Raw genomic sequence first — 25,895 nt, forward strand, 5'->3', positions numbered from 1 at the left:
ATCATTTGTGCCCTTACATACAGTCTATCCTGGAAAATACCTCATGTGCAACTGAGAATGTGTATCCTGTTGTTGCGGGTGGAGAATCCTGTATATATCTGTCAGATCTTTTTGACTTATCGTACTCTTTAAGTCCTCTATTTCTTCACTTGTCTTGTGTTTGATTATTCTATCCCTTATTGCGAGTGGGTATTAAAGCCTCCAAATATTATTGTAAAAATGCTTATGTCTCACTTCAATTCTATCAGTTTTTGCCTTGTACATTTTGGTTGTCTGTTATTAGGCATGTAAATGTTATAACTGGTATATCTTCTTGATATATTTAACCTTTTATTAACATGTAAAGTCCTTCTTTGTCTCTTAGAACCTTTTTTCTAATTTAAAGTCTACTTTATCTTTTTTTTAAATTTTTTATTTTTAATATAAATTTATTTATTTTAATTGGAGGCTAATTACTTTACAATATTGTATTGGTCTTGCCATACATCAACATGAATCTGCCAGGGGTGTACATGTGCTCCCCATCCTGAACCCCCCTCCCACCTCCCTCCCGTACCATCCCTCTGGGTCATCCCAGCGCACTAGCCCCAAGCATCCTGTATCATGCATCGAGCCTGGACTGGCGATCCGTTTCACATTAGTCTACCCATTCCTTCTCTCCTTTGATTACTATTTTCATGGGATATCTTTTTCCATCCCTTTACTTTCAATCTGTTTTTGCCCTTGAATTTCAAGTGTGTCTCTTGTAGACAGCATATGGTTAGATCAGTGTTTTATCCATTCAGCCAATGTCTTTTGATTGGAGAGTTTAATCCATTTGCATTTAGGTTACTACTGATGAGGAGGGACTTATTTCTGTCATTTTGCTCTTTGCTTTTTGTATGCCTTATAGCTTTTTGGTCCCTCACTTTTTGCATTCCTCTTTCGTGTTTAGTTAACTTTTTGTAGTGAAATGTTTAAATTCTTTCTTAATTTTCTTTTGAGTATATTCTATAGCTAGTTTCCTTGTGGTTAGCATGAGGATTACATTTAACATCCTAATATAACATTCTAATTTGAATATAGTGATTTCACTTCAGTAATGTACAAAAACTGCTATTTTACAGCTCCATTCCCACTGTTTTCTGTTGTTGGTGTCACAAAATTACATCTTTACACTTTATGTGCCTCAAATATAAAATAATAATTTAAAAAAATGCATTAGTCTCCTAGTGTTTGTAGAAGACAAGATTTGGAATTAAAAACCAGTGACAGCAGTACTAGTCTTTACACTAATAATTGTTTTTCTTTACATGTATACATAAATCCTATAGAAAACAAAAAATACAAACTATTACTGCAATAATACTAGCTTTTATAACTGTCCATATACTTGCCTTTATTGATATCTTTATTTTTCACATGGCTTCAACTGTCTAGAGTCCTTTCATTTCCCTTTGCAGGAGTACCTTGAGCATTTCTTGCTGGGCACATCATGAACCCCCTCAGCTTTTGTGTATCTGGGAATGTCTTGATTTCCCCCTTACTTTTGCAGGACAGTTTTGCCGGATATAGGATTTTTGGTTGGCAGTTTTTCTTTTAGCACTTTGAATGTATGGGCCTACCGTCCTCAGGTTTCAGAGGAGAAATTTGCAGATAATCATATTGAGGAGCCCGTGTATGTGATGATTCACTTCTCTCTTGCTGCCTTCAAGACTTGAACTTTATCTTTGAGATTTGGGCATTTTTAACATAATTGTATGTATTTTTGGCTGTGCTGGGTCTTTGTTGCTGCATGAGCTTTTCTCTAGTGGTAGAGAGTGGAGACTACCCTCTAGCTGCACTGTGTGGCCTTCTCATTTTATTGGCTTCTGTTGTAGAGTGTGGTCTTCAGGGCACGTGGGCTTCAGCAGTTGTGGCACACAAGCTCAGTAGCTGCACTTCCCAGGCTCTGAAGCACTGGCTCGGTAGTTGTGGTGCACAGGCTTAGTTGCTCTGCAGCATGTGGGATCTCCCCAGATCCGGGATTGAACCTGTGTCTTCTGCATTGGCAGGCAGATTCTTTACCACAAGGGCAACCAGGGAAGCCCCTCTTTTGTTTTTGAAAGTCTGCTTATAATGTGTTTTGATGTGGGTCTCTGAGTTAATTTCACTTGAAATTCGTTGAGGTTTTTGAATGTTTATATTCAACTCTTCCATCAAATTTGAGAACTTTTCAGCCATTATTTCTTCAATTTTTCTCTCTGTCCCTTTCTCTTCCTTCTTCTGGGGCTCCCATAGTACATATGGTGGCCCACTTAATCATGTCTCACACATCCCTTAAACTCTGTTCACTTTCTTCAGGCTTTTTCTGTTTCTCAGCCTTTATAATTTCCTTTATTCTATCTTGAAGTTCCCTGATTCTTTCTTCTGCCTACTCAAATCTGCCTTTGAATCCCTCTATGAATTTTTCATTTTCAATATTACATTTTTTCAGCTCCAGAATCTTTTCTTGGTTTCTTTTTAGGTTTTCTATCTCTTTATTGATATTTACATTTTGTCCACACAACTTTTTTTTTTTTTTTTTTTTTTAGCTCTTTGGGACTCTTTAAGGCAGTTGTTTTAAAGTATTTGTCTAATATATCCGTCACTAATTTTTTTCAGAGATGGAGTCTATTGAATATTTTTTCCTTTCAGTGGGCCGTTGTTTCCTGTGTATGCTTTGTGATTTTGTTGTTGCTGTTGTTCTTGTTGAACACTGGACGTTTGAATCTAATAATGTGTAAAATCTGGGAATCAGATTCTCCCCCTCTCCAGGGTTGCTGGTTTTGGTTATTGGGTGTTATTTTTTTGTATTGTTGTAAACTGTTTCTGGGCCTAGAGTCAACCTGAGATGTAAACTTAATGTCTTCTTATGTCTTTTCTGAACCTTTTCTTAGGCATGTGCAGTCACTTTATAATTTTCCCCATATGTGCAGTTGTTTCTAAATGTCCTTGTCTTTAATGTCTGGCTCCCAAAAGGGGAAAAGCAGAATTGAAGGAAGAAACAAAGGGCATTAACTGAAAGTTGCACAGTCGTGTCCAACTTTTTATGACCCCATGGACTGTAGCCCTTCAGGCTCCTCTCGCCATGGAATTTTCCAGGCAATACTGGAGAGGGTTGCCATTCCCTTCTCCATGGGATCTTCCCAACCCAGGGATTGAACCTAGGTCTCCCTAATTGCAGGCAGATTCTTTACCACTGCTGCTGCTGCTGCTAAGTCACTTCAGTCATGTCCAACTCTGTGCGACCCCATAGACGGCAGCCCACCAGGCTCCCCCGTCCCTGGGATTCTCCAGGCAAGAACACTGGAGTGGGTTGCCATTTCCTTCTCCGATGCATGAAAGTGAAAAGTGAAAGTGAAGTCACTCAGTCGTGTCCGACTCTTAGCGACCCCATGGACTGCAGCCCACCAGGCTCCTCTGTCCCTGGGATTCTTCAGGCAAGAGTACTGGAGTGGGGTGCCATTGCCTAAATCTCCTGGAGGTCAGTTCAGCTGAGAAGAGGCTTGCAACATGGAGGGAGTGGGGTGTATCAACAATGGCTGCCTGTTTCTGTCTGCGCCTCTGAGATCAGAAGCAGCAGTCAACAGTTACGGCCCAAGTCTCCAGTATCTGGAGGACAGGGCCCTTTCCACCCACCCAGCTCCTGCAAGCTGTGTGCAGGCTGTTCCGGTGCACAGCTGACTGCCATGAGTCTGAGGGGGAAGGGACAGGCACCTATTACTGTGTTAAGAGCTGAAATGGACCAAAATTAACCAAAATTTAACAGTCCAGACTTCCCCTTGCAGTTGTAAGCTTTCAACAGACTCCAGAGTTCCAAAACAGTTATACCAGATTCTGCTCACACCATTTTTGTCTAAATGAGGAGACAGAATCCTAATGTTTCCCACTCTGCCATCTTTCCTGAATCCTGTCCTGAACCATTGTTTTTTATATACATTCTTTTTCTTAATATTCTTTTCCATTATGGTTTATCATAGGATACTGAATATAGTTCTTTGTGCTATACAGTTGGATCTTGTTGTTTATCCATTCCACACGTAAAAGCTTACATCTGCTAACCCCAACCTCCCACTCCATCCTTCCTCCAGCCCTCTCCCCTTTGGCAACCAACAGTCTGATCTCTGTGTCCCTGAATGAACCATTATTTTAAAAATTTGAGACCATGTTGCTAAATGTCTTTCCTAGAAGACTGTGTGGACACAGAGGCTGCAGGCAGCTATAAAACTGCTTGATCCCCCAACATCCATCTTCTGAGGGGAGGCATGGAGCCTGTACCATCAGCAAAACCCAAACCCCCATTAACTCCTTGCCTGAGAGGTTGCTTCTGCTCTTCATGCCAAGTGGAGGGAAGACTCAAACCCTGGGGAACTTGTATTCTGAGGCATTCAGGTCTTGTCACAGCATCTTGTTTGAAGAGAGAAATAGCTTTCTGTTTTGCATGTCTCACAATAGTCTTTTCCTTACATTCTTGAAGGTGTCCTGTGCATTTGGCACCCACAGAATTCTCTTCTTGAAACGGACAAGTCAAGCTTTGTCTCAGACTTACACAGCAGAGTCAGCCAGATAGTGTTAAGTGGTGCGTGGACAAGGCATTCGTTGAATCACAAAGTGAGAGCAGCTGTGCTGTTTTCACTTCTCTCTGATCCTTCCTGATTCATCAAGAAGAAAGTCTCAGTTGACTGCTAATATCTGTAATGCCTCTCACACTGAGGACCACCTTTTTAACAACTGGAGGCCAGGCCTCAGGCCAGAGCCCCAGGGGGGCAGTTTCAGTGGGCATCATTTTAGTTTTGTTTCCCTTGGGTTTGTTTGGAGGAGTTACCTTCCATGCAAGGCAAATGATACTAGAAAATCAAGTTCAAAGTGAAATGATTTCTAGAAAATATTTAAGGAAACGATACTCTAATTCTCGTATAAGGCAAAAATGTTCTCCAACGTGGGTAAAAAAAGTCTTGGCACTTGTATTCTTCTCCCTAAAGAGTAAGATTGTGAGAAAATTCACATGATATATTTCTAAAATGTTTGGAACTTTTCAAATGAGTGCAGATTATATTTTATAGCAGAAAAATAATCAAGAGCTATGGAAATGATTATTTTGTTCAGAAAGAAGATCATTAGTTGAAGGCAGTGTGGTGCTTCAGTTAGGAAAGCGCCTCTGAGTTCAGTGGAGAGATTTTAAAAAAATTTTTTTATTTTTTTAATTTTTGGCCATGCTGGGTCTTTGTTGCTATGTGAGGGCTTTCTCTAGTTGCGGTGCACAGGTGTCTCATTCTGGTGTTCTATCTTGCTGCAGAGCATGGGTTCTAAGGCACAGGATCAGTAGTTGTGGCTCACAAGCTTAGTTGCTCCGTGGCATGTGGGATCTTCCCAGATCAGGGATCAAACGCTTGTCCCCTGTATTGGCAGGCAAATTCTTAACCACTGGACCACCAATGAAGTCCTCAGCAGAGCTTTTAATGTCTTTTTTTCTTTTTTAAAAAAAAATTTGGAAAAAAAAAATTGGGGGCCATTTACCATATGGGATCTTATTTCCCTGACGAGGGATCAAACCCATGCCCCCTGCATTGGAAGCACAGAGTCCTAACCGCTGGACCACCAGGGAAGTCCCTCAGCAGAGGTTTTTAATCCACTCTTTGCTTCTTGACTTCCCAGAATCTGTAACATCTGCCTTGAAAGGGTGACTGAGAACCTGCTGAGGAAATGCAAGTGGAATGCTGTAGCATGTTGCCCGGACCTGTGCTAAGAACCCAGTATATGAGACTGGCATCAGCTAGCATCCGCTGCAGATGGGCAGTCCCCCTCATCGTGCTGTAATCTTCATTATTGTCTTCCAGCCTCAGAATGACCATGTGAAGTGGATGCAGAGTCATCACCCCATTTGCAGATGAGGAACTGGAGGTACAGAGGAGTTAGGAAACTTGCCCTAGGTTGCACAGCACAACATGTTGAAATCAGGATTTGCACCCAAGCCTCCCGACCCCTTATCAGCTCCACCAGTCCCTGTAAGATGGGCTGGTATTAACCCTACTCAAGGTACAAGTGAGTTACAGCTCAGAGAGGGCAGGGACTTGCCTGGTATCACTCAGCAAATCAGTTTGGGGCAGTGAAGCTCAGAACTGAGGCTCCAACCAATGATCACTAACCTCCAGCCCTCTCCCCAAGCCTTTCTTCTGCCCACATTTCGTGTGCCTGGGCACTGCCACTTGGCATGGGAGGACATAGGTCAGCTGATCCAGCCTAGAAGTAGAACTCCTCTTCTGACTTCAAAGAGTGCAGCTTTCTGGTCACTGATCTTCTGTCTTCTTTCACTTTCAAAAAAATGTTTTCAGCTTAAACCACACAGGTAATACATGATTAAATTCGCTTTGCGAACAGCTGGATGCCATGTCAGGTGCCTATATCTCCATTACTCACTTCTTCCCGCCCCAGGCCAGTCCTCTCCTAGTTTGAGATAACCAGTTTGGTGTGTTGCCTTCCAGAACTTTATCTAAGGCTTTGCATTAAAAAACAAACACACAAGGGGATTCCCTGGAGGTCCAGTGGTCAGGACTCTGCGCTCTCAATGCAGATCCCACAAGCCATGTTGTACAACCGAAAAAAAAAACAACCCCAAACCAACAATTAAAAAAAAAAAACCCAAAACACTTCTATTGGGCTCACTAACTGCAAGGCCTTGTTTTAAGCACTTTACATGTATTGACACAGTCCCAACCCTGTGAGGTAGATACTGAAGTTATCCTTGGTTTATTTATTTTCATTTATTTTTTTTATTTTTGGCTGTGCTGGGTCTTTGCTGTGCGCACAGGCTTTCTCTGGTTGCGGCGAGTGGAGCCTAGTCTTCACTGTGGTCCGAGGGTGTCTCATTGCAGTGGCTTCTCTTGTTGCAGAGTGTGGGCTCTAGGGCTCAAGGGTTCAGTAGTTGTGGTACCTGGGCTTAGTTGCCCCGAGGTATGTGCATCTTCACAGACCAGGCACTGAACCTGCATCCCCTGCAGTGCCTGCCAGACTCTTAACTACTGGACCACCAGGGAAGTCCTATCCTTGTTTTATGGATGAGAACACTGAAGCCTAGAGAGGCTGTACAATTTGCCTGATGCCGCACAGCCTGCAGATGATGAAATGCTTAGTTCCAAGCTAGACAGCTGGCTCCAAAATTCATGCTCTTAACCTCTAAGTTATAAAAACATGGGATTACAGACCTGGATGAAGACATACAGTGTTGGTGCTTTGTTTTCTATGTATTCTTCAAACAAATAGTATCATATTATGCATATCATTATTCATGTGTCTTGTTTATTCAGTTAATACATATAAGGATCCAGCCATGTCAGTGGTCTTCATGCCCATAACCCAGAGGTGTGGTCACACCAAACCTTATTGAGATATCAGTTGGTCAAACACGGCTGCAGGATTTCCTTATCCAGTATGCTCTGCATATTCCAGGCTGTGTGGCTCTCCCTGGGCTTCCTGCCAAGCAGCTTGGTTATAGAGTCAAAGGGTGGACACATTTAGGTTTTAGAAATTGCCTCCAATTTGCCTTTGGAAGTGGGCAGACCAATCTCCAGGCTGTGAATTTGAACCTCAGGATCTAATTTCTCCGCTTTACATCTTGAGCCTTCTTTGCCCCCCAAACCAGCACATAATTCCTCCGGGATCCTCTTCAACCACATGGTTGGAGATGAAAAGGGGATTTCCAGATCTCAGCTTCATTTTCGGTTTGGTGTGGACATGGGAGGAGTTGGCAGGGCCACAAGGTGCCAAGGTGCAGGCCAGAGGCGGAAGTGCAGGAGGAGCGGCAGTTTTCAGCAGGCACCCTCAGGGTCCCATCTAAATGCGGCCATCTTGGTGGCCTTCCTGTCCCCAGCCTCTCGAAGGCAAGAAGCCTCGGCTCTGCTGGGGAAGCAAGGTGCCGGGTACAAGGGAACATGAAGCCTCTCTGCCCACCTGGAGTGGAGCGCTGGGTGGCTGCATGGCCTAGAATAGTAGTCCTCAAGCTCAGCTGGGTTGCTTCCAAAGGTGCCTGTGTCCCACCCTCAGAGACTGTGCTGTGATTAATCTGGGGTGCAGCCCACTGGAATTTTTAAAACCCCGGATGACTCTAACATGTAGGCAGGTTTGGGACCCACTGGCCCTCCGGAGGCCCAGGACCCTGTTGGGAAGGAGCCTTCTCACCGGCCACTTCTGGTGGGTGCTGGACCCAAACCGCCAGGGCTGAGTGGAAAAGGCAAGATCCCTCCCTGGCCACCTGCTGTCCACGTTTCGGAGAAGGGTACACCTGGAAACCCCAGGCGGTCTTTTGGTGGAGAGTCTGAGCTGTCTGAGCAGGAAGTCGGCCGGAATAAAGGAGGCAGTTTCAGTTCTAGTGATGGGGGCTGGGAGCCAGATTCCTGGTTTCTAGTGACAAGAAGAGAGAGTCGCTGCTGGATTTAGAACAGGGGCCACCCAGGCCCGGGGCTCAGAGTGCAGGCTCGTGCCACCCTCCTCAAAGACTTTGAGACAAGAAGATGCTTCCTCAACTCCCAGCTCTGTATCCTTCTAGCTGGTGATGTGGGGAGGGCCCCTCACTGCTGGGAGCCTTGGTTCCTTTTTCTTTTTTAAATTCGTTAATTTGGCTGTGTCAGGTCTTAGTTGTGGCACTCGGGATTTTTGATCTTTGTTGAGGCAGGTGGGCTGTTAGTTGTGGCATGTGGGATCCAGTTCCCTGACCAGGTATCAAACCCGGGCCCTCTGCACTGGGAGCAGGGAGTCTTGGCCACTAGACCACCAGGGAAGCCTTGGGCCTCGGTTTCTGCTTTGGTAAGACATATGGGGGTGCGTGTTAAGTCCTGCAGGACCCTGTCATTGTGAGGGACAATAAAGATGATGGCTTTCAAAAGAAATCACCCCCATCGCACACCCTCCCCCCACGCCCACCCCATGGAAATGTGCCGGGTCAAGGACCCCTCTTGCCCTCTCTGCCCACTTTTATGGATGAGGGAAGAAATGGCTGCTCACATCTCCCTGAAGGTAGCCCGTCGTGGGGACCCATGAAAAGAGGATGATTCCTGGGGTGGGGCTGCATTAGCCCCCCCTAGAAAAAGCCTGATAGTCTGGTCTCACTTTCACTTCTTACTTGCTATGAGTGTCAGTAAGGCCTTCCCCTCTTGGGACTTCAGTTTCCCCATCTGTAAAATGGGCCTGGGAACATCCCTGGCCATCTGGTGGTTAGGACTCCGCACTCCCACTGCAAGGGGCATGGGGTTCGATCCTGGTCAGGGAACTGTGTGGCCAGAGGGGAAAAAAAGGCCAGGGAGTTGGGGAGGGGAGCTGGCATGGATTCTTCCAGCTAGGTTCGCCTTTGCTTCTGGGCTCAGGCGTCCTCCAAAGCCTTGGACTGTGATCATCCACCCTGGGGGGATGCAGAGGCCCTGAGTTTTCTGTTGTCAGCCCTGTAGTACTCGGTGTGAGAGGGCCTGAGGGCCTCTGTGGACTCTGGTCCACCCCGGGGTCCCCAGGCCTGACCTGTCCACTCGGTCCTGAGAAACCGACTCCAGCAGCACTTTGTTTGCCCTCCTTCCGATATTTTGGTCCGAACGTCTGGAGTGGCTGTCATGGCCCAGGCCACGCTTTTCTTATTGTCCCTACCAGCCATACCCTTCCTGTCTTGAGGTTGGGGTTCTAGCCTTCTTATTTCTGGTCCTCTCTTCCCACTGTCTGACCTCAGTGGCCCTCTTCTGTCCTCTTTCCTCCCACCAGGGCCCTGGAGCTGGGGCAGAACCCCAGGTCTCAGAACCAGCCAGAGGATAGGGCTTCCAGCCACCCACGGGCCTTGATGCTCGGCTTGACCCTCCCAGACAGGCCGGGGAACAGGGACGGCCCGTGATTCCCCCCCTGTAGAGATGAGGAAACAGAACCCAACAAGTGAGGTTTGGGGGTGCGGCCAGCACCTGTGACTGCCGAGCCCCAGCCTCGAAGGGCCTCCCTCTCAATCCAAGCAGGAAGAAGGAAGAAGCAGCCAGAGGTCTGTGACTCCAACCATATCCTCTCCTCCTTCCCTGCCTCTTTTCCATCTACCCTGTGCTGGGCCGGGGCTGCAGAGTGAACAACACTGGTAATAATAGCTAATGTGCCAGATGCCGTGTCAGGGGATTTGCCTGCTTCACCTCCCGATGCCCTTGCCAGTTAACTGTTATTACCCCAAAAGCTGACCCTGCTGGTGCTCCGGGTCTCCAGTCTACTGGGCCCCCCTTCATGGGCCAGTCCCCCACTCCCATTCTCCATCCATTGTGGGTGTAGGCTGCTCACACTGCACCCTGCCCTTAAAGATTGCCCTTGGCCTATCGGAATGCCCCTCCTCCACTACTTTGATATGGCCCATAGCCAGTGTCTGGAGGATGTGGCCACTGCGGGGGGGCGGGAAATAGCAGCCCAGCCCCCTCGCCTCTTGGCAGGATAGGCCTGTTGACCTGTCACTCACATTCCAGAGCTCCCTGTGGTCAGGCTGAAGCTAGACCGCTCCTGAAACCTCATCTTTGCCTAACTTCTTCCCTTGCCCCACCCTGCTTCCCTTTCAGCCTTAATAAATAACTTCAACAGACACCCCTATCTTGGGTTCTGCTTTTAGCAGCCTGACCTCAAACATCCTCCTTTTACAGATGAGGACACTGAAATACCAAGCCATGGGGTAACCAAACCAAAGCCACACAGCCGGTACCAAGTAGAGACTCCAATCCAGGGCCCTGTTGCCAAGGCGTTTGCTCTTGTCCAGAATCAGGTGGTGTTCCCAGCTGCTGAAGGAAGGACTGACCAAGAGGAAATGACGGTGCAGAATGACAAGCCCTGCTGTGGGGGAGGAAGGAGACATTGCTAAGGAGGGAAGCCCAGTGGTGGCAGCGTGACTCAGTCTGGGAAGGCAGCCAGCAGGACTTCCCTGAGTAGGGAGCAGGAGTTGATTGGAGCTGAGTCCGTAAGAAGAAGGAGGAATTTGCAAGATGGAAGGGAAAGGGCAGGGCATTCGAGGCAGAGCAGGGCATGTGTGCAAGGTGAGGAGTTGTGAAAGAGGATGGCTGGGTGGGGCCGGGAGCGTGGTCACGTTGCAGGCAGCAGAGGTGGCGTGAGAGGGCCCGAAAGTGGCCAGGACCCAGACGGTGAAGGACCATTTGTTACTCATCCTTTGAACCTTTCTTGAGCACCTGATGTGGACCTGCTTCGTGGAAGTCCCACTAACTGTGGTGCCGCACTGCATCTTACAGGTGACGGGAAACTGTAGGAGGTTTAGACAGAAGTGAGACCAGACCAGAGCTGAGTTTTAGAGATGACTCTGGCCAGAGAAGTGCATGTTGGCATGTGTGCGCATGTGCATGAGTGTGGACTAGAGGTCGAGGGGCGGGGGTGGGGGCGGCAGTCTCCAGGCATAGGGAGCAGCAAGAGCAAAGGACTGGGCAAAGGAACTGGCTCCCCTAACCTCCACAGCACGGCATGCCCCGGAAAGCAAGAGAGACTCCCCAAGAGCACAGTGATGAGGGCGACGGAAGCCAGGATGGAGCTCCCCTCTGGACAAGCCTCCTATGCCCACCCCTCAGTGAGACCAGCACCCTGACAAGGCCCCCTGCCTTTTTCCCTCTTCCTGTCTGGACCCGGACTGGAGTGGCAGGAGCATGGGACCACAAACCCACATGCCTGGATTCCCTTGGGAGTCTTACTGTGTGACGCTGGCTTTTCATTACCGCTCTCTGAGCCCCATGTCCCAGGAATGCATTGGTGATTCTTAGAGGTAACACATTTACTAGGGAATCTTCCTGACCCAGGGATCGAACCCTAGTTTTTAATATGAACATTTTATGGCTTTGAAACAGTTGTACCTGCTGAAAAGTTTTAATGTATGCAGTTGTCCAAAGAGTACGAGTGGCCCTCAGTGTCCCTATCCTTGGATGCTCAAGTCCTTTATATAAGATGGCATAGTACAGTCAGCACTCCATATCTATGGGTTCCACCCTTGAAGATTCAGATCCACAGATACAGAGAGCGAACTGTACAGTGTAAAGGGCTCTCCTTTGCCTGCTTCTCCCACGTCCACTCCCCACGTGCAATCCTGTCACCAGTTTTCTTGGGTAGCCCTAGAGTTGGTCTCTCTGTATGCAGATTCACACAGCACATTTAAAACAGACATATGCTGTAGCTTTTAAAAGTTGAATTCACTTACTAATATACTTTGGAGCTTTTTTCACTTAGCATATTTTAACTGTTCATCCATCTTGTAGTATGTAATAGTGGCTCAGCAGTAAACAATTCGTCTGCAATGCAGGACATGCAGGAGATGTGAGTTTGATCCCTGGGTCGGAAGGACCGCCTGGAGGAGGGCATGGCACCCCACTCCAGTATTCTTGCCTGGAGAATCCCATGGACTGAGGAGCCTGGCAGGCTACAGTCCATAGGGTCGCAAACACTGGACATGACTGAAGTGACTGAACACGATATTCCTTTTTTCCTTTTTGTTGCTAAATAATATTCTGTTGTAGTGACATACCATATTTTGCTTACTCATCTGTGAGTTATGGAAATTTTGATTTTTTTCACTTTTTGGCTATGAGGGATGATAAACATTTGTGTATGTTTTAGTGTAAGTATATATATTTCATTTCTCTTGAGTATAAACCTAGGAGTAGAAAATTGCTGAGTTATAACTCTGGTTAACATTTTGAAGAACTGCCAACCTTCTCCAAAGAGGCTGCACCATTTTGCATTCCCACCAGCAGTACATAAGGGTTCCTATTTTTCCACATCCTCATTAACAGTTGTATTATCTTCTCTTTCATTGTAGATATTTGAGGGGGGTATGAAATGATATCTGGTTGTGGTTTTAATAAGAAAACTTTACTTACTTAATTTAAAAATAATTCTTAAAAAAAAAAAAAAGGAATTCCCAGGCAGTCCAGTGGTTAGGACCCAGTACACTCACTGCCGAGGGCCTTTGTTCAATACCTGGTCCAGGAACTAAGATCCCATAAGTAGTGTGGCACAGCCAATAATAATAATTCTTTCCATTTAAAATACTTGTATTACTATGTGTTTTAATACTATGTATTTTTCTATATTTTCCCTCTCAATACCATTGATCAAATAGTGGATTTTAAATGGGTGTGAAGCTAATTTGAACTCTCTTCCATTCCTTAGATCAATCTGTTCTATTTTAAATCTGGCACCATCAGGTTTTAATGACATTTACTTTATAAAATGCGTTTGTTTGGAAGTCTCTCCATTATTGCCTGCCTTTCCCAATGAATAGTCTCTGATATAATTGCCATTTGTGTCATATTTTAGATTCTACATATAAGTGATATCATATGGTATTTGTCTTTCTCTTTCTGACCTACTTCACTTAGTATGATAATCTCTAGTTCAGTTCATGTTGCTGCAAATGGCACCATTTCATTCTTTTAATGGCTGAGTAGTATTCCATTATATGTATGTACCTCATCTTCTTTATCCATTCATCTGTCAATGGACATTTAGGTTGTATCCATGTCTTGGCTATTGTAAATAATGCTGCTATGAACATAGCGGTACGTGTATCTTTTTGAATGATAGTTTTGTCTGGGTTTTGTCCAGGAGTAGGATTGCTGAATCACATGGTAACTCTATTTTTAGTTTTTTGAAGAATTTCCATACTGTTCTCCGTAGTGGCTACACCGATTTACAACAATGTTAAGAGGGTTCCCTTTTCTTCACACTCTCTCCAGCATTTGTTATTTGTAGACTTCTTAATGATGGTCATTCTGACTGCTGTGAAGTGGTACCTCATCGTAGTCTTGATTTGCATTTCTCTAATAATTAGCAGTGTTAAACATATTTTTATATGCCTATTGGCCATCTATGTGTCTTCTTTGAAGAAATATCTCTCTAGATCTTTTGCCCATTTTTGGATTGAACTGTTTGTATATTTTGGAAATTAAGCCCTTGTCTATTGCATTATTTGCAGATATTTTCTCCCAGTCAATAGGTTGTCTTCTAGTTTTGTTTATGTTTTCCTTTGCTATACAAAAGCTTGTACATTTGACTAGGTCTCGTTTGTTAATTTTTGGTTTTATTTCTATTGTCTTGGGAGACTGACCTAAAAAAATATTGGTGCTATTATGTCAGAGAATGTTTTGCCTATGTTCTCTTCTAGGAGTTTTATGGTGTCGTGTCCCATAATTGTTAGGCCATTTTGAGTTTATTGCTGTGCATTGTGTGAGGTCGGAGAAGGCAATGGCACCCCACTCCAGCACTCTTGCCTGGAAAATCCCATGGATGGAGGAGCCTGGTATGCTGCAGTCCATGGGGTCGCTAAGAGTCGGACACGACTGAGCGACTTCACTTTCACGCATTGGAGAAGGAAATGGCAGCCCACTCCAGTGTTCTTGCCTGGAGAATCCCAGGGACGGGGGAGCCTGGTGGGCTGCCGTCTATGGGGTCGCACAGAGTCGGACACGACTGAAGCGACTTAGCATGGTGTGAGGTGTAAATCAACTTCATTGATTTACATACAGTTGTCCAGCTTTTTCAGTAGCACTTGCTGAAGAGACTGTCTTTTCCCCATTGTATTCTTGCCTCCTTTGTCAAAGATTAGTTGACAGTAGCTGTGTGAGTTTATCTCTGGGCTCTCTATAAAATGTGCCCTCTTGACGTGGATTGATCTGAAGTCTGGAACTTTGTTGTTACCTTCCTCATACTTCTTAGCTACTCCATCAGTGCATACTTTGATCTTTTGCCTTTCTTCCATTCTTCCATATCCTTTTTAGCCATCTTTTCTTTTGTCAGTTCCTTATTGTTAGACAAGATCTCGGAAGCTGTGTTACACAGACATTTGTACCAGTGTCATTTTATTTTATACTTATTTATTTATCTGTGGCTGTTCTGGGTCTTCATTACTGCTTGGGCTCTTTTCTTTAGTTGTGGCGCCCAGGGGCTGCTCTCTAGTTGCAGGGCTCGGGCCTCTCATTGCCGTGGCTTCCCTCGTTGCAGAGCACAGGCTTCAGTAGTTGAGGCACGTGGGCTCGGTAGTTGCAGCTCCTGGGCTCTAGAGCACAGGCTCAGGGTTGTGGCCACAGGCTTCGTTGCTCCACAGCATGTGGGCTTTTTCCAGATCAGGGATTGAACCAGTGCCTACTGCATTCGCAGGCAGATTCTTTGCCCACTAAGCCACCAGGGAAGCGCTGTTTGTTCATTTCCATTTTTGGTTATGCTGGATCTTCTGTGCTGTGTATGGGCTTTCTCTGAAAGTGGTGAGCAGGGCTACTCTCTAGTCGAGGCGTGTGGGCTTCTCATTGCTGTGGCCTCTCTTGTGGCAGAGCACAGGTTCTAGTCTCATGGGCTTCAGTAGTTGTAGCACTCGGGCTCAGGAGTTCTGGAGTGCAGGCTCAGGAGTTGTGGCACATGGGCTTAGTTGCTCCATGGCATGTGGAATTTTCCCAGACCAAGGATCAAACCCGCATCCCCTGCACTGGCAAGCGGATTCCTATTCACTGTACCACCAGGGATGTCCTTACTTTATTTTTTATTGAGATATGGTTGATATAAAATATTATATAAATTACAGGGATGCAACATAGTGATTCACAATTTCTACAGGTCACACTTCATTTATAGTTTTTATAATAAAGGAGCTAATAAAATAAAACTGATTAAATGATCATCATTTTATTGTTCTCTTGGTGAGACAGTGATCAGTGCCTCTGGGTTTTCTCATTAAGAAGGATGTTTACTCTCAATTATTTAAAAACTTCATGATGTATGAAGAGAGAAAGCTGCACATTCAAACCTCTTTGAGGTTTTATTAGGAAAGAAGGCTGACATATTTGGTAAGAGTTATTCCATCTTCATTTAATAAATTAGCTGTAATAGATCTACTGGGTTGGAGAGGTATGTAGTGATGGAACAAGTCACTGTAAGGGGAATATTCAAATTGGAAGAGTAAGAGGGGCATCCTCTGGGCCGGTTGTGGCGGGAAGTGATGCCGAGGAGGGTTGTGCTGTGCACAGTTCGGGGACAAGCAGAATCTTGCTTGGGGAAGAATAAGATCTGCACATGAAGATGAGAAGGCTGTTTCTGGGTTGATGTCCTCAGGGGAGTTAGGAGTGAGGGTCGGTGCCTTCTTTACAGAGTTCCTCTTGGAATGCGGAACAATGATAAGAAAGTCGTCTTTCTCCTATCTCTTAGGAGCCTGTCCTATGGAAAGAACCTGAAAATCCAGCTCTAGGACTTGGCCCAAGAACTCAGGATACGCTCTCTGTGGACAACCTAGAACATCTATGATGAACCAGGGAGCCAGGTCAGTGATCATCCCTTCACTGAGGATCTTTCTACTATAATCCTCTGTCTCCAAGGCTGTTTGCTACTGACTTTCACAATGACCAATAATGATATAGTGTGTTTTTTCTTCCAGGGCTGGTTGTTTTTTAAGAGCTAATGTCTTACTCAAAGGGGACAGAGCACTCATGGTGGAAACAAAGGCATCATGTTAGACTGGCTGGGGGAGAAATTTGAATTTGAAGGACTTTCCCCGAAATTATACCATCCAGGCACTCCTCACTTCCGCCTGGCACCTTGCTGCCCTGGATGAGTTCTTTATGGGCCGCATGGACTTTGGACACTCTAGCCTGGAAAAGAAGCCATGCCGTAGGCGCCAAGATCACACAGAAGCCAGGGATTAGCCCTTGTCTGGTGCCACCTAGGGTTCCCAAGCCTTGGAAATTAACTGGCCTGAGAGGTAAGAAATCTCAGTTCTGAGCATGTGTCCTCCATGGACTGAAATGGTGATCTTGGGTCTGTCCTTTACCCTTCCCCAGCTTAGCATTTTCATCTGTTGAGTGGGGATGGTGATCCATGCCATAGATGTGAGCATATTTCTTGAAGTCTCAAACTCTGTGCCTGAGCAAGGAGTTGTTGCTATTAGTTTGGTTGAAGAGCGGTGACCAGAAGGAGCTTGGGACATGTGCCCAGTAGGTCTCTTGGAGGTCAAGGGAGAAGCTGGAGTCTGAACCCCACAACACATGGTGTTGGCCCCAGCATCTGGGAGTTGATAAGGCTGGCCCCTGCATGGGCCTCCTGTCTTTTTCAGTGTTAGAAATGAAGTCTCTGGAGTTGTGAGGATTCAATGAGACACATAAAGCACATAAAACAGAGCCTAACACACAGTAAGTGCTTTCTGAGCATTTATCTCTATAATTAAGACAATAGTGCCAGATGTACTCATTTGGAAACGTTCTAGCATATTCCACCATGTGATGGGTAACCAGTTAATCTCTAGCTGTTGGATATTTAGGTTGCTTCCAATTTTTAACTATTAAAAATACTCTTGCAGTGCACAGCTTTGTAACTAAAAATTCTGTTTAAGTCCATGATTGTGTCCCAAGGCCAGCATATTAGAAATGTAATTGCTGAATCAAAGGGCCTTCAGACTTTTTAAACTTTCACAAAATACGTTCTCCTTGCCTCATTTTAATACACCTACCAGCAAGTTGTTTGAGTTCCAGTTTAGAAAGGGAGAATTTGCTAAGAGAGAAGAGAGGGTCTGTATTAGCTAGGATTATATTTCACTGTGAATAGCAAAAGGGCCTAAGCAACAGTAGTTTAAACAGAATAGAAATGAATTGCCTTGTCATGTATTAGAAATTCGAAGTCAGAGAGTCCAGGACAGGAAAGCTTTACTCTCCACCTTCCTCGGTGCTGGCTTCTACCTCACAATCCAATGTGGCTGCCCAAGGTTTGGCCATCACATCAGCATTCCAGCCAACAAGAAGAGGTTAAGAATGATATACAACATTTCCACCGACATCTCATTGGCCAAAATTTAATTACATGAGTCTATCTAGCTGCAAGGGAGGCTGGGAAATAGTCTATTTCAGATAACTAGGGAATATTTAGGGGTTCTAGGGCTAAGAAAGAAGAGAAAAACAAATACAGGGGGATAGCTAGTTGTCTCTGCCAGAGAAAACTTAGGTCAGACAGAAAGCAGCACAAATGGGTCCATGGAAACAAGAACAAATAAAGCATTATCAGGGCTTATCCACAGGGGGATGAACTAAACCATCTGGACCCATGACATAGGCAGAGAATACAGAAGGAGATTAATTTCTGGGCCTGAGCTCTGGGCAATGGCATCGAGACACTACAGAGAGACCACTTCTCTACCTTCTGTGTCCATCTCTTCTCTTCCCCTTAGCTGTGGGGAGTGGTTTCTGACTGCCCCTCCTGGCTTTCCCCCCAGCTCACCTGTCCCCCAGCTCACCTGTCCCCCAGCTCACCTACTTCGCAGCTCACCCACCTACCTGGTCCCTGTAGGGTCAGCTCCTCATGGACCCCGTTAGCCTCCAACTGGGCACCAAGAACCTGCATGGATATCTCGTGAGGCTGCTCAGCAGAAACCTAGGATGGCTAGACGCCAAGGTGAAGTTATTCCTCCCCAGCGTGGACCTGGGCTCCGGATATCAGGCCCTAGACCCCACACAGAGGGTCATCCTGCAACTCCAAAAACTGCATGCCCAGGGTCCGACCACCTGGAAGTCATTCATCCAGTGCGTGTGCATGGAGCTGGATGTGCCAATGGACATGGAGGTGCTGCTGATGAGCACGTGGGGCCACGAAGATGGTAAGAGTGGCCGTGGGAGGTGCAGTGCTGCCAGCTAGTGCCCGGGGCCTGGGGAGCCAGAGAGCCCCAGGCAAGACCAGGACTTGCCTGGGTCACACAGAGACGTGTGGCCCAGCCAGGAACAAACTTCCATGTTTCTGTGCACCCCCCAGAGCAAATGCCCTAATGCCACCACGTCTGCTGGGGACCTGGAGGGCTCCTCCTTCCACCTTGTACCACCCCAGTTGCCCAGAAAGGCAGGATGCAGAGAGAAAGGACCAGGTGACTCCTTCCTGCCAGGAAATTCCTGATAGCCCATACTGCCCAAGAGGTTTCTTTTTGCAAAGAAACAGTCCTAGGGAGAGCCCTCTGGCCACCACTTAGGGGCAGGCTGATTGGACTCTGTCCTGTTCAGTGAATGTCCCTTGGGCTCTTCCATTTACAGAGCACTGTGGGGAAGCTCAGAACACTGATTGTGTTCATGGAGAGGAAGTGAGAGCTCACTCAATAACTCTACAAGGCAGAGTACGGGGCAGGTGGGGGTGCACAGTGTGCACATGCGTGGATACACAGGCGTGCACTTGTGCACAGGCATGAATAAACACGTGTGCACGCACCCATATACTTGTATGTGCACAAACCTTTAGATATGCACGTGTTTCTGCCCCCAGCTGCCTTCAGGGCTCACTACCGGCTGTGCCCTCCACAGATCGCCAAGTGTAGATTTCTGGCTTGCTAGGAACACCCCCTGAGGGATGAGCCCTGAGCCAGACACAGGGCCAGAGCTGGTCCCAGGGCATCCTAGCACATCCTCATGGCATATCATCTCCTTCCCTCTTCCAGGCTTCTCCAGTCTTCTGGAAATTGACGAGGAAAGCCAATCAGACTCTCAGCTCCACCCTGGTAAGGCCTGGGGTTGGGGGGTAGGGGTGGGATGTGGAGGGTAGGTGCATGCTAAGTCCCCCACCTCAAACCCAGAACAGGCTGGTGGTGGCTGGTCAGAGCCATTTTCCATAAACTAGCCTCCCCGTGCTTGGACCCATTTGCACCTTTCCCATGCCCCTCACTAGAGCTCCCAGCCTCGCCTGCACCCCGTTTCTGCCCCTCAAGGCTTTGGCTTGTCTGATAGCTTTTCCCATGGGTCTCACCTGGAGCCTCCTGGGAGAGTTTGAGGTTTTCAGCCCTTAGCCACTGCCGGAATCCCCCACCTGGTTTCACTTGGGGAAGCCCGTTCTCATTTCCCTGTCCCCAAACCTCAGGGCCTCAGGCTCCAAGCCCACAGACTCAGGCCTCTCACCATTCAGACACCCTCAAGCCTGACACTGACCCACAGTCTGGCGTCCACACCCAGGGAGCCTCTGACTGGTTTTCTGGTGGAGCACAGAGAGGTCAGTGATCAGATGGTCCACTTCACTGATTCACCACTCTCTTTTCAGAACTTTTCTTTCCCTTTTGTTCCATCTTTCTTTTTTAACCATGGTCAATTACATAGCATCAAATTTACCATCTTAACCATTTTTAAGTGTACTGCTGCTAAGTCACTTCAGTCGTGTCCGACTCTGTGCAACCCCATAGACAACAGCCCACCAGGCTTCCCCGTCCCTGGGATTCTCCAGGCAAGAACGCTGGAGTGGGTTGCCATTTCCTTCTCCAATGCATGAAAGTGAAAAGTGAAAGTGAAGTCGCTCAGTCGTGTCTGACTCTAGCGACCCCACGGACTGCAGCCTACCAGGCTCCTCCGTCCGTGGGATTTTCTAGGCAAAAGTACTGGAGTGGGGTGCCATCGCCTTCTCCTTTAAGTGTACAGTTCAGTGTATTAAACACGTTTACACTGTTGCACAGCCATCACATCATATGAGAGGCACTCAGTCATGTCCGACTCTTTGGGACCCCATGAACTATATTCACCAGGCTCCTCTGTCCATGGGATTTTCCAGGCAAGAATACTGGAGGGGGTTGCCATACCTTCCTCCAGGGAATCTTCCCGACTCAGGGATAGAACCTGCATCTCTTATGTCTCCTGCATTTGCAAGTGGGTTCTTTTCCACTAGCGCCACCCGGGAAACCCATGACCACCATCCATCTCCAATACTCTTTTCTTCTTGCAAAACTGAGATTCTATACCCATCAAATAATAACTCCCCATTCATCTCTCCCCCAGCCCCTGGTAACCACCATTTACTTTCCATCTCTATGACTTTACTCTAAGTACGTTGTATAAGTGGACTCATACAATATTTGTCTTTTTTGACTGACTTATTTCACTTAGCATAATGTTTTCAAGGTTCATCTGTGTTGTGTCATATGTCAGAATTTCCTTCCTTTTTAAGGCTGACTAATATTCTACTGTATGTATAAATCCCATTTTGCTTATCCATTCATCCTTCGGTGGACTTTTGGGTTGTTTCCATATTTTAGCTATTGTGACTAATGCTGCCATGAATATGGGTAAACAAATATCTCTTCAAGACCCTGTTTCAATTCTTTTGACTATATGTCCAGGATCCAGGTTCATATGGCGACCCTATCTTTAATTTTTTGAGACACCTCCATAGTGTTTTCCACAGAAATTGCACCATTTTACATTCCTTCCAACAGTCCACAAGGCTTCCAGTTTCTCCACATCCTCGCCAACACCTTTTTGTTTTCTTTTCTGATAGTTGCCATCCTAATGGGTGTGAGGTGGTATCTCACTGTCGTTTTGGTTAGCATTTCCTTAATGATCAGTCATGCTGAGCATCCTTTCATGTGCCTATTGGCCTTCATATTCCTTTTTTGGAGAAATGTCTGTTCAAGTCCTTTATCTATTTTTGAATTGACTTCTCTGTTTATTTTGTTGTTGTTTTAGGAGTTCTCTCTGTATTCTGGTTATTAACCCCTTATCAAATATATGTTTTGCAAATATTTTTCCTATTCTGTGGGTTGCCTTTTTACTCTGTGGGAATGGTCTTTAGATGTATGATTTTTTAGTTTTTTATGAAGTCCAGTTTTTCTATTAATTCTTTTGATATCTGTGCCTTTGGTGTCATCTTCAAGGTCACAAGCTTTCATCTTATGTTTGCTTCTAAGAGTTTTATTGTTTTAAAAACATTTATGTTTTACATTTATGTTTTTCATCTGTTTTGAGTTAGTTTTTGTATGTGGTGTTAGGTAAAAAGCAAGAGAGTTCCAGAAAAACATCTATTTCTGCTTTATTGACTATGCCAAAGCCTTTGACTGTGTGGATCACAATAAACTGTGGAAAATTCTGAAAGAGATGGGAATACCAGACCACCTGACCTGCCTCTTGAGAAACCTGCATGCAGGTCAGAAAACAACAGTTAGAACTGGACATGGAACAACAGACTGGTTCCAAATAGGGAAAGGAGTACGTCAAGGGTGTATATTGTCACCCTGCTTATTTAACTTATATGCAGAGTACATCATGAGAAACGCTGGGCTGGAGGAAGCACAAGCTGGAATCAATATTGCTGGGAGAAATATCAGTAACCTCAGATATGCAGATGACACCACCCTTATGGCAGAAAGTGAAGAGGAACTAAAAAGCCTCTTGATGAAAGTGAAAGAGGAGAGTGAAAAAGTTGGCTTAAAGCTCAACATTCAGAAAACAAAGATCATGGCATCTGGTCCCATCACTTCATGATAAATAGATGGGGAATTGTGGAAACAGTGTCAGACTTTATTTTTTGGGGGGCTCCAAAGTCACTGCAGATGGTAATTGCAGCCATGAAATTAAAAGATGCTTACTCCTTGGAAGGAAAGTTATGACCAACCTAGACAGCATATTCAAAAGCAAAGACATTACTTTGCCAACAAAGGTCCATCTAGTCACGGCTATGGTTTTTCCAGTGGTCATGTATGGATGTGAGAGTTGGACAGTGAAGAAAGCTGAGCGCCAAAGAATTGATGCTTTTGAACTGTGGTGATGGAGAAGACTCTTGAAAGTCCCTTGGACTGCAAGGAGATCCAACCAGTCCATTCTAAAGGAGATCAGTCCTGGGTGTTCATTGGAAGGACTGATGCTAAAGCTGAAACTCCAATACTTTGGCCACTTCATGCAAAGAGTTGACTCATTGGAAAAGACTCTGATGCTGGGAGGGATTGGGGGCAGGAGGAGAAGGGGACGACAGAGGATGAGATGGTGGGATGGCATCACCGACTCAATGGACAAGAGTTTGGGTGAACTCCAGGAGTTGGTGATGGACAGGGAGGCCTGGCGTGCTGCAATTCATGGGGTCGCAAAGAGTCAGATGCGACTGAACTGAACTGAACTGAAGGGTCCAGCCTCATTCCATAGCCTGTTTGTGGATACCCAGTTTTCCCAGCACTGTTGAAAAGACTGTCCTCTCCCTAACTGAATGCTCTTGGCACCCTTGTCAAAAATCACTCCACTGTATGTGTGAGGGTTTACTTCTGGACTCTATTCCATTGGTCTGTATGTCTGTCTTTATGCCGATACCACACTGTTTTTGATTACTGTAGCTTTTTAGTAAGTTTTGAAATCAGAAAGTGTGAATCTTCCAGATTTTTTTTCTTTGGGGGATTGTTTTGACTATTTGGATTCCCTTGAGATTCCACATGAATTTTAGAATGGACTTTTCTATTTCTGCAAAAAAACAAAAAACAAAAAAAAAACAGGCATTTGGATTATAAGGGCATTGAATCTATAGATCACTTTGGATAGTATTGATATTTTCAATGTTAGTAAGTCTTCCAATCCATGAGTATGTGATACCGTTTCATTTATTTATGTCTTCTTTCATTTCTTCCAGCAACATTTTGTAGTTTTCATTGTACAAATCTTTCACTTCCTTGGTTAAGTTAATTCCTAAGTACTGATTCTTTTTGATGCTATTGTAAATGGAATTGTTTTGGTAGTTTTTTTCTCAGATTGTTCATGTATAGAAATGTAGCTGACTTTTGTGTGTTGACTTTTTATTCCTGCTACTTTGCTGGTTTCATTTATTAGTTCTAACAGCTTTTTTTGTGGTGTCTTTAGGGTTCTCTATGTATAAGATCCTATCACTTGCAAACAGAGATTATTTTACTTCTCTTTTTCAATTTGGACGTCTTTTGTCTCTTTTTCTCACCTAATTGCTCTGGCTAGAACTGCCAGTTCTATGTTGAATAGACATGGTGAATACCTTTTCCCTGATCTTAGAGGAAAAACTTTTAGTCTTTGACCATTGAGTATGATGTTTCTGTGGTTTTGTAACCTTTATTTCTATAGAAGTACTGACTTTTTACTTACAGGTATACATGGTAGTTGGAGAAGGCAATGCACCCACTCCAGTACTCTTGCTGGAAAATCCCATGGATGGAGGAGCCTGGTGGGCTGCAGTCCACGGGGTCGTGAAGAGTCGGACACGACTGAGCGACTTCACTTTCACTTTTCACCTTCATGCATTGGAGAAGGAAATGGCAACCCACTCCAGTGTTCTTGCCTGGAGAATCTGAGGGACGGGGGAGCCTGGTGGGCTGCCGTCTACAGGGTCACACAGAGTTGGACACGACTGAAGTGACTTAGCAGCAGCAGCATACATGGTAGTAACATCACCAGGCTTTAACAGAAAACATCCTTTTGGACCATAGCCCACCAGACTCCTCTGTCCATGGGATTCTCCAGGCAAGCATACTGGAGTGGGGTGCCATTCACTTCTCCAGGGGATCTTCCCAACCCAGGGTTTGAACTCATGTTCCCTGCATTATAGGCAGATTCTTTACCACTGAGCCACCAGGGAAGCCCCATCCAAGCTCCCCAACAAATCAAAACTGATACCTGGTCCTTCTGTCCCTTATCACTGAGATGGCATAATTGTCACCTGGCTGTAACCAGGTCTGGTTGATATTTAGTTAATGAGTCCCTTATTAGTACAAGACTTATTAAAATATTGCAATACAAGGCAATTCCCTGGCAGTCCAGTGGTTAGGACTCTGTGCGGTCACTGCCAAGGGCCCAGGATTAGTCCCTAGTTGGGGAACAAAGATCCTGCAAGCCACGCAGTGTAGCCAAGTATACACATTGGCTACATATATATATGCACACGCTCTTAGACTGATTGCAGCCCCTCTTTGGGACCCCTGGCTTTCCCTGCAAACCAGCAACTAAAAATTTAACATCTGGCAGGGTAAGGGGCCTGCTTCAGGGCCATTCTGATTGATCAATAAAGCCTGGCTTTAGGAGTATCCACCTTTCTTTTATTTTATTTTAGACTTTTTTTTTAATGTGGACCATTTTAAAGTCTTTATTAAGTTTGTTACAACTTCTGCATTTGGTTTTTTGGTCCTGAGTCTTGTGAGATCTTAGCTCCCCTACCAGGGACCCATCCCGCACCCCCTGCATTGGAAGGCGAAGTCTTAACTACTGGATCACCAGGGAAGTCTGCTTTACTTCTTAAAATCCTTTCTTCATCCTCTTTCTTTCTTCCTCCCTTCCTTTCTGTCTCCCCTTCATTCTTGTTCTCCTTCCTTACCCAACCTCTTCAGAAAACTATTAGCTATTGAAAATCCATGCACCCAGACAAGAACTCAGGAGACTAGTGAGAGCAGTGAGGACGTGTGGAAGAGGGGAACTAAGAGGGATAAAGCACACGGGTGCAGGAGGGAGGGCACAGGCCTGACCAAGCCTGGGGGAAGCTCTGCTTTTCTAACCAGGAGTGCCCTTGACAGAGCTGGGTCCTTTCCAACCCGTTTAGTGCTTAAGGCTGTTGGCTGTGGGCTTGGCTCCCTGCATTCTGGGCTTGGAGGTCCCCAGGCCCAGAGCCTCCAGCCCTCTCACTTGGGCCCAGGGACCCCTCTGCAGACAGAAGCTTATGTGGACACAGCCTTTGCTTGCTGTCAGCCTTCACTCAGTCCTTGAGTGTAGATATATTTGTCTGGCTGCTGCCTGTCTGTGGATTGGAGCTCCCTGAAAGTGCTGGGTACCTCCTCAGCCCAGGCCCCCAAACGTCACCCCTTACTCCTCCTTTCTTTCCTTCCAGGCCTCAAGCGGACTCATCAGAGCTGTGGGTCCTCACCTCGCCCAAAACAGTTCAGGAAGCAGCAACAAGGTGGGTACCAAGGTGGGAAGTGGATTGCCTTGGGGCAGGGACCCAGACCCTGGACTCTGTCCCCTGATCACAGGCTTCCAGCTGGTCAGGGGCTCTTGTCTTCCAGGCTCCCAGGAGGTCCTGGGTGGGCAGAGGAGGGAGGTAGATCTGGCAGGGAGGCCTTGCCAAGTCCCCAGGAGTAGGGCTTCTGCAGAGATGAGGGAGCTCAAAGCATCCTGGAGGTCTCAGCTCCATCACCCAGGCTTTTCTGGGGATGC

At 46.0% G+C, this 25,895-nt stretch overlaps 1 protein-coding gene across 7 annotated transcripts in view; it reads left to right on the forward strand.

The window, feature by feature from the left end:
• The window catches only part of NLRC5 (NLR family CARD domain containing 5), a 93,437-nt gene that overhangs the window by 16,719 nt on the left and 50,823 nt on the right, over positions 1–25,895 (forward strand). For all 7 annotated transcript variants that reach the window (XR_011561488.1, XR_011561487.1, XR_011561486.1 and 4 more), the window contains exons 2-6: positions 16,180–16,291; positions 16,406–16,729; positions 18,304–18,610; positions 19,433–19,492; positions 25,570–25,638. Coding sequence is in view for 4 of the 7 variants with exons in the window: in XM_070770602.1 (XP_070626703.1) it covers positions 18,316–18,610; positions 19,433–19,492; positions 25,570–25,638 (424 nt within the window). In the remaining 3 variants the exon portion in view is untranslated. The remainder of the gene's footprint in view (positions 1–16,179; positions 16,292–16,405; positions 16,730–18,303; positions 18,611–19,432; positions 19,493–25,569; positions 25,639–25,895) is intronic.

Source organism: Bos indicus, chromosome 18, assembly GCF_029378745.1.
Source record: "Bos indicus isolate NIAB-ARS_2022 breed Sahiwal x Tharparkar chromosome 18, NIAB-ARS_B.indTharparkar_mat_pri_1.0, whole genome shotgun sequence".
NCBI lineage: Eukaryota > Metazoa > Chordata > Mammalia > Artiodactyla > Bovidae > Bos > Bos indicus.